This window comes from Pelophylax lessonae (assembly GCF_965119305.1).
Source record: "Pelophylax lessonae genome assembly, chromosome: 3".
In the NCBI taxonomy this organism is placed as follows: Eukaryota; Metazoa; Chordata; class Amphibia; order Anura; family Ranidae; genus Pelophylax; species Pelophylax lessonae.
In genome coordinates this window covers 10,676,542-10,691,638 of record NC_138770.1, presented here as the reverse complement: position 1 = coordinate 10,691,638, position 15,097 = coordinate 10,676,542, and the positions used below count along the sequence as shown (strand labels likewise).

Here is a 15,097-nt window from a genome sequence, read left to right as displayed (position 1 = left end):
ATGTCAAAAAGCAGTCTTTAGAGATTTTAACCCAACCCAACTCAAAAACAGAGGGGCGGGGACTACGTCTGTCAATGAGCTAAGAGAAAAGGATTTTACGGTAAGATTTTACAAAAATCCATTTTTCTCTATCGCTCATTGACAGACGTAGTCCTCGGTGATACAGCACCTTCGGGACGTCCCAGAGCAGTATCACAAATGAGGGGTGGGAAAATGGAAATCAAATCCCAATCTAGAAGGCCCAACCGGTGCCAACTAGAAGTTTACAATGCTCATCCTTAATGATGAGACTCAACAAAAAAAGAAAATTTTTTTTTTTTTTAAACAGAAAAAAACCCTCGAGGTAGACCACCGGTCTCCTCAAATTGCGGCCTGCAAAACCTTGCGGCCAAATGAGGCATCCGCCGATGCCATCACATCAATCTTATAGAATTTTGTAAAGGTATGTACCGACGACCAGGTGGCCGCCTTACATACCTGGACCACTGACGCCTGATGGCGGAAGGCCCAGGAAGTACTGAGCGCTCGAGTGGAGTGCGCCCTAACAGGGAACGGAGGACTCTGACCCTTAATAGAATAAGCCTGTACCACCGTCTGTCTAATCCATTTGGCAATGGTCGCGGCAGATGCAGGCAAACCCTTTCTGGGGCCATCCGTGATCACAAAAAGTGAATCCATCTTACGGAATGATTCCGTAGCTTTCAGGTATACCCTGATTGCCCGAACCACATCCAAGGAATGCAACGCATGTTCCCGATGATGCTTGGGCTGAGGACACAAGGAAGGTAGTACAATATCTTCATTCAGATGAAAATCTGAAACCACCTTAGGAAGAAAGGATGGCTTAGGATGAAGTACTACCTTATCCCTATGAATCACTAGGTATGGGGACTGGCATGATAATGCAGCCAGTTCTGACACCCTGCGTGCAGAAGTAATAGCCACCAAGAAGGCCACCTTCTGGGATAAAGTAAGCAAGGGAATCTCCCTGATGTTTTCAAAGGGAGGTTTCTGTAGAACCGACAAAACTAAATTAAGATCCCAGGGCGGTAAGGGCGCGCGGACTGGTGGAGCCAGGTGCCGCACCCCCTGGATGAAATTCCGCACCAAGGACTTGGTAGCTAAAGGTTTCTGAAAGAAGATTGCTAATGCTGAAACTTGACCCTTGATGGTGCTCAAGGCTAGCTTCTGCTCAACCCCTTGTTGCAAAAAAGCCAATATTCGAGTCACCGAATAGGTACGTGGAGGAAATCCTAAAGATTCGCACCACGCAATATAAGTCTTCCATGTGTGATAATAGACTTTGCTGGAAGTCGCTTTCCTTGCTTTAATAAGGGTAGGAATGACTGAAGCTGACAAACCTCTGTCCTTCAGTACTTGGGTCTCAATGGCCAGGCCATTAAAACCAGCGACTGTAAAGCACGATGGTAAATTGGTCCTTGAGACCACAGACACTCCCTGAGACGAAGTTCCCACGGAACGTCTGCGACTAGCATGTCCAAGTCGGCCAGGCCGGCTTGACGAGGCCAGCCTAGAATTTCTAGGACCACTGGCGCTGACTGGATCTGAACCAGGCGTCCCTAGAGCTATCTGGCCCCGACCATCCGAGAAAGTCTGGTCGTTTTCTGTTCCCACACATTTATCAGATACCTGATTACTATCAGGAAGGGTGATCTTTTCTGGTTGAACCTCAGGGACCGAAGTCACCCGGCTAGAGGCTTCTTGGCCTGTCTGGTCAACCAGATCCGATTCCTGTGGGGAATTGAGACTAATCTTAGGAAAAGGTAAAGGAAAAGATCTATTCAGGGAACGGTGACTACCGCTCCCTGTAGTACTTAAATGTTGGAAGGGAAGAATCGCACCGGTAGTAGTAGTTGATGCTCGATCTAATGTCCTGAATACCGGTGAAAACGTCCCCCCACCCTCAAACCGGGTGGGGGCGCACCTTCAGGCTGTGTACTCCTTTGCTTCGGGTTTGGCTGAGTTGGTCCTCTGTTTGTCCGACCAGCCTTTCTTGAACCCTCCTGGAGGAGTCTTGCCTTTCCCGCTTGTTCCTGCCGGGCGTGCGAACCCTTTATGGGCGGTAAAGAAAGGTCCTCGCTTGTTGCGAGGTCCCTTAGCTTTAGCAGCCTGTGGCAAAAAAGTGCTCTTGCGCCCAGTGGCATCCTTAATGATTTCATCTAGGGTGGCCCCAAATAGACGATTCCCCTGAAAGGGGAGATTCGTCAAGGTCTTTTTGGAACCTAGGTCAGCTGACCAGCATTTTAACCACAGCACACGTCTGAGGATTACCGCTGACATAGATGCATGCCCTAATAGGGGAGTAGTGTCCAAGGCTGCGTCACAGATAAACTGTAGCCCTTGTATAATCTGTTCCATCAAATCAGATGTTTCCTGGGGAATATCTTTTCCCCTAAGGTCTTGGCGTACCAATCTCGCCCATTCCGTAAGTGTCTGGGAAACTAGACCAATAACAATTACTGGTCTAAATGCTGACCCTATCAGAGAGAAGATAGTGCGGGACTCTGCTTCCATCTTTCGATCCACCGGATCCTTAAAGGACGAAGTGTCCTCCACTGGGATAACCGTGGCTTTATTCAGCCTGGAAATAGGTGGATCCACCACTGGTGGTACCGTCCATTTCTTAATGATGGATTCCTCAAACGGATAGCGTCTAGCAATACGCTTGGAAATAGTAAAGGTACGTTTAGAATGCTCCCATTCTCCTTTAATCTTATTACCAAAACACTTGGGTACAGGAAAAACCTTCACCGTTTTGATGGGCTTGTTAGTACCAAAAGGAATCTCTGTATCAGTTGCTTCTGCCGGTAAAACCTCAAGTCTTAAGGTTTCCCGCACTGCCACAACTAGTGCGTCCACCAATGCTTCTTCCTGAATTATAGCGGGAGAAGGAACGTCCTCCTCACTGTCTGAGGGAGCTTTACCTGAGGTAACAGCCCTTGCAGAGGGACCTGCAGCTGCAGTGACCATCTCTGAATCTGAGTCAGAGGTGTCAGATAATATAGGGGTAGGCGGGGGTCGCTTCCTTGACCCTCGTCCCTGACAGGCCGCCTCCACCCGAGCCACCATAGACTCCAAAATTGCTGTAAATGCCTCCACACTCTGTGCACCGGCGGGTCCCGTGGCCCCCTCGAGGGAAACAGGTGGGGGAATTTGTGTGGCAGGGTCCATGATTATTCCAGTAACTTCCCGGATAATATAATTCAAAAATAAAAAACTTTTTTTTTTTTTTTTTTTCAGACCCCCAGCGCCACAAAAGCCCCTTAGTGTTACCTGCTAGGGATCCCTATCGATCGAGAGAGAGAGAGAGATAGACCCCCAGGCTCACCACTTGATGCTCAGAGTTTAACTGCAACAGGTTACAGCGCTGTCTTGACAAACAGGAAGTCTTTTGGCTGGCTGCCCAGGAAGAAAGGAGGCGGCTCCGCCCCTCTGCACGCCTTCCGGCGCCTCCCCTAGCTCCACGAGGTGTTTGGATCACCTCAAACATGGCCGCCCCCATGCTGGAGACACGAGGCTACGCCAAAATGGCGGCTCGTGCAATCCAGCAAAAAAAATGGCGGCGGCCTGTACCGAATAGCGGTGTGCTGCAGAGCACACAACACTATCTCTGCATGGGGATTTTTTGGCGTGGTTGGCGGTACCGGCCCTGGCGGACCGCATGGCCATTCGGAAGGCCTGCTATAGCTGGAGATTTGACTAGGAAGGCAGTCTACATGTCCGTGGCTTCTGACTGGTAGGTACCTTATTCTTATCACAGTAAGATTCCCAGACTGCCACTGATTACAATCTTTTAAACATATATACAATTAGATTGTTAGCTCCCAAACCAAGCCTCCTGGCTTTTTGCACATAAAATCACACTCAAAGTAGGGGGATCTGTGCCATGTTATAGGATAGAGGGGGACTCTATCTTACCATACAGAGAGGGGCCCGCGTTCACCACAAGACTCTTCAGGGGGAAAGGGGGAACATACTACTCACCATACCGGAACCAGGCGGGCACCAACTCCTGACAGTACCCCTCTCCACCGGGGCGGGAGGGCTGTCGACCAATACGGACGCCGTGACTCATGGTCTTTGGCGTTTCAGCGAGACGTTTAACTCGCGGGGTCAGTCCCTTAATGGGACTTTGTCGCGGCCGACCCAGCGCGGAGCTATGGCCTGCACGCGCTCGTAGGCTGAACTGGGGTGACCACCGGATCTCAACATCCAGCCCGTCGCCCAGTTCAGCTTTCTTGCTTGAAGATCTCACAGGAACACTGGAGAAAAAAAGCTGTCTAAAAAATCTTTTTAAGAAAAAAATCTTGCCAGGACCGAAGATCCCAGCAAGGTATCTAGGTCCTTACTCCTGACTAGACAGAAAATAACTGATTTGCTGAGGCAGAGAGAGAGAGGATATACCCTCTGGGACTGCCCCTAGGGTGTGGCCAGAGCATTTTAATTTCCTGTCTAGTCCTGCTCCTGTGGAGGCAACATAACCCGAAGGTGCTGTATCACCGAGGACTACGTCTGTCAATGAGCGATAGAGAAACGCTTATTGCGATTTTTTTTTACCAAACATATGTAGCAGAAAACAAATTGGCCAAAAATGTTAAAAAATTTTGATTTTTACATTTTTATGGGGAATTTAATATAAAAAAAATGTGAAAAATATTGTTATTTTTGCAAAATTGTCGCTATTTTTTTGTTTATAGCGCATGATCAAAAAATCGCACAGGTGATCAAAAGAAAGCTCTGTTTGTGGGAAAAAAAAGGACGTCAAATTTGTTTAGGTACAGCGTCGCACGACCGCGCAATTGTCCGTTAAAGTCACGCAGTGCCGAATCTCAAAATAGGGCCTGGTCAGGAAGGGGGTAAAATCTTCCGGGGCTTAAGTGGTAAAATCAAAGAAACCAAAAAACAACTGTGTGAGGTCAACCAGGAAATAAATACCAAACTGTTAATCCAAGCATGCAGCCTGGTTGGCCAGGAAAGGGGGGGGGGTGAGCATGTGATGGTAATAGGCAGTAATATATTTCTCCCCCCTTGGTGGGAGTGGAGATGACCCATCTATAAGGATATACACTAGATACACACACAGTACAAGGCCGTGTTCACCCTATGAGACATTTCTCAGGGCTGCAGTTCCTCTGAGCTCCACAAGGTGGTGATCTCACTTCTACCCAGACAGGAAGTATCTATAGAAGACAGGAAGTAATGTCAATTGTAGACAGGAAGTGATGTCACAGGAAGTGATGTCAAGTATAAAAGACGTTTTCGGGTGAAAGGTGAGTTGGGAGGAAGTAGAGAGGAGACATTGCTGGATGTGGTAGCAGACAAGGTAATAAGATCTTATTTTCTGTTTACACCCAGCAACCCCCCCGTCATGTCCATCCTCTTCCTCCATAGTCACTGTGACATCTTTTATCTCCAGCAGATGATGATACACACATATATAGTGTGGAAACCTAGTGTAACCCCTTCAGGGTCAGAACATTCCTCCACTTACGGGGTCAAAAAATTCTCTTCATTCTGGAGATTTGTCACCTTTCCCACCAATCATCTTCTCACCTTAGCAGTCTCTTGTAATGAGGGATGAGATTCGGATTTGGGTTCTCCTGAAACTTGCCCTTTCCCACCCTTCCTCTGAAGATACAAATATCTCCATGCCTCACTATATTAACCATGTGCCCAGGATCGGCATGGTGGATGGAGTGGAGGGTGATCAGTTCTCAGATCTCCTCTCTGGTGAATGAATCCAGAAGAGATGAGCATTTCATCACTTCCAGGTTAAGTGCCATCATTCCCTGGTCACTGTAGTCAGTGAAGAAGCTGGTTGATCCCGATCTGTATTTCATCAGCTTCGCTGGGGTCCATAAGTGACGTTGGAGGTCTAATAGACCCCCTAATGTCTCCTTAAAGAGGACCTGTCATTTATATTACGCTGTCACAAAGGGGGTATTGGCCGCACACTAGAGTGAGAGCAATGATTCTGGGGCCATTATTACCGGGTTTCTCTAAATGAATGACCTGTAGGCGCTTGTCACGGGGTAACGTGGCAGAGCCTGACGTAAGAGGAGTGGCTTACCTGGTAACTGGTGTGGCACAGGTTCACCAGAGGCGCGGAGTATAAAGCCCCGTACACAGGTACCGATTGTCGGCCGTAAATATTCAGCCGACGACTGATCGGCTGATTGTAGGCTTGTTAGTATGATGCTTCCGACAGCCGACAACGCACTTTCGGGCGAAAAGAATCAGTCGTGTAGGCATTAAAATTTTTGTTGGCCAACACCAGAACGGCCGATGGTTCGCCAGTCAGTACAGAATTCGGCCGACAATCAGCAGATTTGCAAGACTGGGCATGCTCAGAAAAGAAAAAACACACGGAAAGTTAACCATCACATGACATCACTTCTGTAGTCGGCTGCTGTTGGCCGACAAAATTTGTGTGCAGTCTTTTGGAGTTTTCCCTGGACAAAAGACGGCCGATCGTTCGGCCGACAATCGGTACGTGTGTACGGGGCTTAAAGCTTTTAATGCCTACACGACTGATTCTTTTCAGCCGAAAGTGCGCTGTCGGCTGTCGGAAGCATCATAGTAACAAGCCTACAATCGGCCGATCGGTCGTCGGCCCAATATTTACGGCCGACAATCGGTACGTGTGTACGGGGCTTTAAGCCCCGTACACACGTACCGATCGTCGGCCGAACGATCGGCCGTCTTTTGTCCAGGGCTGTCGTGTCTGTTGAAAACTGCAAAAGACTGCACATGAATTTTGTCGGCCAACAGCAGCCGATTGCTCAAGTGATGTCACGTGTGTTTTTTCTTTTCTGAGCATGCCCAGTCTTACAAATCTGCTGATTGTCGGCCGAATTCTGTACTGACTGGCGAACAATCGGCTGTTCTGGTGTTGGCCAACAAAAATTTTAATGCCTACATGACAGATTCTTTTCGGCCGAAAGTGCGCTGTCGGCTGTCGGAAGCATCATACTAACAAGCCTACAATCGGTCGTCGGCCGAATATTTACGGCCAACAATCGGTACGTGTGTACGGGGCTTAACTGTTAGCCGGTTTTCACCAGGGCCCCAGATAGTGGGGATGGACTTGGCTGCTTGCTAACACCAGGTCGCGGCCCCCCAGATTGCCTGGGAGAGACAGAAACAGGTCCAGGACCAATAGCTGGTAGCAGGTAAACAGATCAGGATGAGACAGGAGGATAGTCAGGACAAGCCAAGGTCAGGGCGGGCAGCAGGTAATCTGAATCCAAAGACAAGCCGGGTCAGGTAAACAGGAACAGCAGATATAACAGGCACAGGATACAGGAGAGCTGAAGACCACACAGCAATCACCTAGAGTGACAGCTGTGTTTAAATAAGCCATTTTGGCGCCAATTTGGTAGCCTCGAACTCTACCGAGGTAGCCTCAGCGCATGCGCATAGGCATTCGCCTTTTAGCTATGCCAGTGCGCCTGCGCAAGGTATTGAGTCCCTGACATTGCCCCCCCCCCCTTAAGGGCAACCTCCAGGTGCCCAAAAGGTTCCTTTTGTGGGGATGGTTGCGGGAAAAAAATTCTGGATTAAGTCCTGGGCATGGAAATTCTGTACCGGTTCCCAGGAATTTTCTTCGGGGCCGTAGCCCCTCCACTTAACCAGGTATTGTAGCTGGTTCCTCCGCCTTCTGCAGTCTAGGATGGCCTCCACCTCAAATTTTTCATCCCCGTTGATGGTGACAGGAGCAGGTGGTTCCGAACTTCTACCAGGAAAGGAATCAGGTACTGCAGGTTTCAAGAGTGAAACGTGGAAGACTGGATGGATCTTGAGGGAATCGGGAAGCGTCAATTCGTAAGATACCTCATTTAATTTTCTCCTCACAGGGAACGGGCCAATAAACTTTGGTGCCAGTTTTGGAAGGGCATGCCAATCGGAGATTGGTGGTGGCTAACCATACCAGGTTGCCAGGCTGGAGAACCAACTCACCTCTCCTTCTTTTGTCAAATAACTCTTTATTGGAGGTCTGAGCCTTGGTCATGGCATCCTGTAAGACTTTGTAGTTCTCCTTAAGGAACTCCAAGATATCCCGGACTGCTGGCACTGTAGGTTCAGGAATAAAGCAGGGCAAGAAAGATGGGTGAAACCCGTAGTTAGCGTAGAATGGGGACTGACCTGTAGCCGAGTGTTTGGCGTTATTGTATGCGAACTCTGCTGATGGTAGTAGCGAGACCCAGTCATCTTGAACAAAGGTGGTGAAGCATCAGATATATTGTTTGAGGGTCTGGTTGGTCCTCTCAGTCTGCCCGTTAGTTAGGGGATGGTATGCGGAGGACATTGACAGCTTGATTTTCAGTGAATCACATAAAGCTCTCCAGAAGCGAGAAGTAAATTGGACACCTCTATCCGACACAATGTTCATTGGGACCCCGTGGAGTCTTACAATTTACCTGATGAAGACCTGCACCGCCTCAAGTGCGGAGGGTGTACCTCTTAGTGGTATGAAGTGAGCCATTTTCGACAGACGGTCTACTACCACGAAGATTGCAGAATAACCGTCTGATGGAGAAAGTTCCACGATGAAATCCATGGCAATCATCTTCCATGGTCTGTCAGGGACTGGTAGTGGTCTGAGCAGGCCCCATGCCTTATTTCGGGTTGCCTTGCTTCGTGTGCAGACAGTACAGGAGGAAACATGTCGTTTACAACACTTCTCCAAGTCGGGCCACCAGAACATGCGCTGCACAAGATCCAGGGTCTTATGGATCCCGAAATGACCAGCCATCAGGTGGTCATGATACAGTCCAAGGATGGACACACAAGCACTTTCTGGAATGTAAATTTGATCCCCTCTCCATAGCAGTCCATTTCTGGGTACCAGTATAGTTCCAGCAGGATGGGGAGCATTTACTGTGGCTTGTCTCAGAGCGGTAAGAAGGTCAGACTGTAATAGTAGAAAGTTACCTTGGGTTAAGATGGTGTCAGGTACAAGGATCTCTTTAGAACTGTCGTACATTTGAGAGAGAGCATCGGGTTTCATATTCTTGGAACCCGGTTGGTACATTATATGGAACGTAAATCTAGGAAAAAAAAGTGCCCACCTTGCTTGGCGAGGTCTCAGACGTTTGGCCGTCCTCAAATACCCCAGATTCTTATGATCCGTGTAGAGGAGTATGGGATGTGCCGCCCCTTCCAATAGATACCTCCACTCCTCCAGGGCGGTCTTGATGGCAAGGAGTTCCCGATCCCCTACATCATAGTTCCTCTCCGCAGGAGAAAGCTTACGGGAGAAGAAAGCTACCGGATGAATCAGGTCCCTGAGACCTTGACGCTGGGCAATGACTGCTACTACTGCGATTTCCGAGGCGTCTACTTCGAGGATGTAAGGCAGGGCGGGATCCGGGTGGCTGAGGATAGGAGCAGAAGTAAACAGCTCCTTCAGGGCTGTAAATGCGACTTGCGCCTAGGGAGACCAGTGGAAGCGGGTACCTTGTTTGGTGAGCAGGGTAATAGGGGCGATGATGGAAGAGAACCCCTTGATAAATTTCCTGTAGAAATTTGCGAATCCTATGAAACGCTGAATCCCCTTTTTATCCACCGGTGCGGGCCAATCCAGGATGGTGGAGACCTTCTGAGGGTCCATTTTGACCCCTTCAGAGGAGATTATTAACCCGAGGAATTGGATACTCTGCTGTTCAAATTCACATTTCTCGGGTTTTGCGTAGAGCCTGTGTAGCCGGAGTCGGTGGAGTACCTTTTTAACGTGTTCTCTGTGCTGGGCCAGGGAGGAAGAGAAGACCAAGATATCGTCCAAGTAGACAATTACAAAGATGTCCAGATAGTCTCTGAAGATGTTGTTGATGAAGTGCTGGAAGGTGGCCGGGGCATTGCAGAGCCCGAAAGGCATCACCAAATATTCATAATGCCCGAATCGGGTGCGGAATGCTGTCTTCCATTCATCCCCCTCCCTAATAAGGACCAAATTGTAGGCTCCCCGCAGGTCCAGTTTGGTGAATACAGAGGCGGTTCTTAGTCTCTGGAAGAGTTCAGGAATCAAGGGTAGGGGGGTACCGGTTTTTGACCGTAATTTTATTTAACTCACGGTAGTCCACACATGGCCGAAGTGAATGGTCTTTTTTTCTCCACAAAAAAGATCCCAGCTCCTGCCGGAGAAGTAGAGGGTCGGATGAAACGCTTCTCTAGATTCTCCGTCACATAGTCTTTAAGGGTACCCAATTCTCGTTCTGATAAAGGAAAGATACGTCCGAAAGGGATCTCGGCCCCCGGAAGCAATTGAATTGGACAATCATAGGGGCGGTGGGGGGGGGGGGGGGTAAGGTCTCAGCCCCCTGTTTACTGAAGACATCCAAGTATTCTTGATAGGATACTGGGACAGAGGAACGTATCTCCTTATCAGCATCCATACAGAGTAGGGTGCTAGGAGCACTATGGCGTACTGGCAAGCAATAATTCTGGCAGTAAGGGGACTGGAACTTGACGTCTCCAGAAGTCCAATTAATCTGTGGGTTGTGCGCCTGAAACCAGGGTAACCCCAGAATAACCGGAAACAAGGGAGAAGAGATGGAATCCAGGCACAACGACTCCTTGTGTCCTTCGAGAGTGGCCACAGGCAATGGAGGGGTTTCTTGGGTTACTGGCCCGGACTTGATGTGGGACCCATCCGCTAGGAAGATGGAGAGTCCCTGCAACTTGGGTCGAAGTGGGATGCGTTGATGAGCAGCAAAGGTAAGGTCAATGAAGCAGCTGCATGCCCCGGAATCAATAATAGCGGTGACCAGGATCGGGCCTTCTGGGAGCTGGAATGAGATAGAGAGAGCCAGGTGAGTGGTATTGTTGACAGAAACTGGATAACTTGAGGGGAATATAGAAAGACACTTACGCATCTTTGCTGGGCATGAGCGTACAAAGTGTCCGGCTTCTCCGCAGTACAGACACAGGTTGTTCTGACGTCGTCGTGAGCGTTCTTCTGTTGATAAGGAAGGACGCATAAGCCCAAGTTGCATCAGCTCAGACGTATCTGATTCAGCAGTAACTGGAGCAGTATTGCTGGAATGGGCACCGGAGGAGAAGGTGTGGACGGGATTAGGAACCTGTGGCAACATCTAGACTGGGCGGGTCTGCTGCGTGGACCCCTCTGCTCTACGCTCACGGAGTCGGCGGTCTATCTGTATAGCCAGGGTGATTAATGCCTCTAAGGTCTCGGGTAAACCCACTTGGGCCAGTTCATCTTTCAAGTTTTCTGAAAGACCCAGGCGGAACTGATGTCGCAAGGCTGCGTCGTTCCAGTGAGTGTCCGTACTCCAACGCCTGAAGTCAGTGACGTAATCCTCTGAAGTGAAGTGAGCGCGGTTTCTGCTGTAGCAGTGCGCTGCGGGTCTTCGTATAACTGCGCCATTGCGTTAAAGAAAGCCGACATGGAGTCCAGCTGGTTACTGCGCTCTTCAAGCAGGCGGTGAGCCCAGGACTGAGGTTCACCTTGAAGCAGGGATATGATGAACCCCACTTTGGTTGCTTCCAAGGAGAAGGTTCGGGGGTTGCAGGGAGAAGTACAGCTCGCAGGCATTGCGGAAGGCTCTAAACTTGCTCCGATCCCCAGAAAACATTTCCAGCGTAGGGACCCTGGGCTCAGAAGGCAGCATCACCACCGTCGGACCGGAGGGATTCCCAGAGGGAGCCATGGAAGTAGCAGAAACTGTAGGGTCCGTGGAGGGGGTTAGGGACTGAACACGCCCCTCCAACTAAGTATAGCCCTCTTGCAGGGACTTAACGGCTTGGGTAAGGGCCGCAAGGTGCTGGCAGATGTCGTCCATAGGAGAGGCTCCTCTAGCAGGCTCAGTCATTGCTGTGTTGTACTGTCACGGGGTAACGTGCCAGAGCCTGACGTAAGAGGAGTGGCTTACCGGGTAACTGGCGTGGCACAGGTTCACCAGACGCGCAGAGTCTAAGTGTTAGCCGGTTTTCACCAGGGCCCCAGATGGTGGGGATGGATTTGGCTGCTTGCTAACACCAGGTCGCGGCCCCCCGCATTCCCTGGGAGAGCCAGGAACAGGTCCAGGACCAATAGCCGGTAGCAGGTAAACAGATCAGGACGAGACAGGAGGATAGTCAGGACAAGCCAAGGTCAGGGCGGGCAGCAGGTAATCAGAATCCAAAGACAAGCCGGGTCAGGTAAACAGGAACAGCAGATATAACAGGCACAGAATACAGGAGAGCTGAAGACAACACAGCAACCACCTAGAGTGACAGCTGTGTTTAAATAGGCAGTTTTGGCGCCAATTTGGTAGCCTCGAACTCTGCCGAGGTAGCCTCGAACTCTGCCGAGGTAGCCTCGAACTCTGCCGAGGTAGCCTCGAACTCTGCCGAGGTAGCCTCAAACTCCGCCGAGGTAGCCCCAAACTCTACCAAGGTAGCCTCAAACTCTACCAAGGTAGCCTCAGCGCATGCGCATAGGCGTTCGCCGGTTAGCGACGCCAGTGCGCCTGCGCACGGTATTGAGTCCCTGACAGCGCTTTTATAGCGTTGTCTTTGCACCATGTTGGGTAGCGAATTTAGACACTTTTTCATGGGAACACACAGTTTTAAGAGTTGACATAATTGTGTGTGTGTGTGTGGGGGGACGCTTTGTTTTTACAAGCATAACATGCAGATTTTATCGTGTGTGAAAATGTAATTTTGTTTAAAGCCCATCTCTAAGGAAACAAAAAATTACCAAAACCCAAATGAGCATTTAACCCTCGTATAATGGGGGCAGCCCCACTTCAAGGGTTACATGGTAATTTTGGTGTAGGGAAAGAGTAAAAGCACTTTTACTTATCTGATCCTCTGATCCCTCAATACGGCACTCTCTTCTATTCCCCTACACTCTGGCAGTGGACTGTCCCTCCTCCTGTCCAATCAAGGGCTTTGGGCTCTGCATTGGTCTTGATGGTCTCAGATAACCTGTGACCACTATATATACTGTATAAAAAGATCCCCCTAATTAACCCAATCTACATGTTCCAATTCCCACTAGGGGCAACCCGCCTAACCCCTTATATCCCCATCCTAATATTGTCCAACCAATGCAATCCAGATAATTCTTCATTATCCGTCTACAGAGAAACCCGCAAAGATCACATGACCACCACACCATTGAGGATGGAGGAGGATCAGAGTCACATGACTGAGAGGTTATTAAGCCACACTCTGGAGATCATCTACCTGCTGATCAGAGAGGTGAGGAGGATTTTGGGAGGTCACAATTTGGAAGATAACAATTCAAACAATAATTGATAAGTGTTCAAACATGTGCTAAGTCAACACCGTGACCACACATAAAAGTCCAAAGAAAATATCCAAAACTCAGTAAATTGTCCACCGGGTGAGATACAATATAAAACAATGAAGGTAATATGCTGAGTCAACAGCCTAATGACACAAATTGTCCAAAATATCTGTTGAACAAACTCAGTCTTTGTGCAACGAAAAGATGATGATGTGATGAAAATAAACTGGTGATGAAGTGATCACGACAAGTTGGTGAAAGTTTCCCACCACCTTCTAGATGTGCTTCTTACCAGATACAAAATGCAAAAGGGCACAAAGACTGAGTTTGTTCAACAGATATATTGGACAATTTGTGTCGTTAGGCTGTAGACTCAGCATATTACCTTCATTGTTTTATATTGTATCTCACCCGGTGGACAATTTACTGAGTTTTGGATATTTTCTTTGGACTTTTATGTGTGGTCACGGTGTTGACATAGCACACGTTTGAACACTTATCAATTATTGTTTGAATTGTTATTACGTGGTGGATTATATATTGCAATTTTGTATATATATATAAATGTTTATTTATTTATATGAACACTGATCACATTGTAGCACACCAATTAACTTTCACATACATTCATTTCCACACATTGGATCTTGGTAGCAGCACAACTATATTATTAGCACTTTTTTCAATTTTTCATGACATCACTCTTACCTCTATTAATAAAACACAGTCCTGACCAGAGAGGTGAGGAGGAATCTGGGAGGTCACATGACCACTCTTATCTAGTCTGGTCAAAAGACCATGTTCTTATTATAGACATTTAGATGATGTCAGATGATTGATATCGGTTTATCTTTCTCCTGATCTGTAGGATTGTGTTGTAGTGAAGGAGTCTAGTGGAGAGCCAATCTCAGGAGGATGGAGCAGGACCCAAATCCCCACCATGGTGCCTCCACCTCGTTCTCCGATAACTGAGAGGAACAGAGAGCAGAAGATCCTGGAACTGACCACCATGATGGTCCATCTGCTGACAGGAGAGGTGAGCTGTGCTGGGAATTCTGGGACATTATCCAGTAACAGACAAGGGATGTGTCTGTATGGTGACTGTATCATTGTGTGTGTCAGGTTCCTATAAGGTGTCAGGATGTCACTGTCGATTTCTCCATGGAGGAGTGGGAGTATTTAGAAGGACACAAGGATCTCTACAAGGACGTCATGATGGAGAATCAGCCGCCCCTCACATCACCGGGTGAGAGGAGACTTTATTGTAAAGGAGAGAGCAGTACGGAGGGTCCACCTAGATCCCCCATCATCTGATAAACACATAGAAACAATGTATTCAGTCAGTGTGTGTGTTTCCTACAGATGGATCCAGTAATGGGAACCCACCAGAGAGATGTCCCCGTCCTCTGTATTCCCGGGATTCCACACAGGAAGGTCACACCATCCCTCACCATCATCAGGTAGATGAGGAACAATCACTGATAGTATCATTAGGATCTGTACATTATCTGCATTGTTACCATTGATGTCATTTTTATTATATATTCAGAGTGGAAACCTGAGAGATTCTAAAGTTGAGGTTAAAGAAGAGATAAAAGAGGAGGATGATGAGGATGGGGTGATGGAGGAGTCAGAGATTCTAAAGGAACACAAAGATCTGTATCAGGACACCATGGAGGAGTCATCCAGCTACAGAAACTCACCAGAGAGATGTCCCCGTCCTCTGTATTCCCGGGATTCCACACAGGAAGGTCACACCATCCCTCTCTGTTACAAGGTTGGTGGATTGGAGCATCTAGAACATGGACTTCTGGAGAGGAT

General features: G+C 48.5%; 1 protein-coding gene and 1 pseudogene across 2 annotated transcripts in view; both read left to right on the top strand.

The window, feature by feature from the left end:
- The window catches only part of LOC309548708, a 34,206-nt pseudogene extending 26,314 nt beyond the window's left edge, over window positions 1-7,892 (top strand). The window contains exon 7 of the transcript in view: window positions 7,878-7,892. The product of the transcript in view is annotated as an uncharacterized misc_RNA (transcript). The remainder of the gene's footprint in view (window positions 1-7,877) is intronic.
- Window positions 1-15,097, top strand: part of LOC309550692 (uncharacterized protein) — a 388,598-nt gene that overhangs the window by 328,901 nt on the left and 44,600 nt on the right. The window contains exons 6-7 of the mRNA XM_082251025.1: window positions 14,639-14,736; window positions 14,826-15,053. Of these exons, the coding sequence (XP_082107151.1) occupies window positions 14,639-14,736; window positions 14,826-15,053 (326 nt within the window). The remainder of the gene's footprint in view (window positions 1-14,638; window positions 14,737-14,825; window positions 15,054-15,097) is intronic.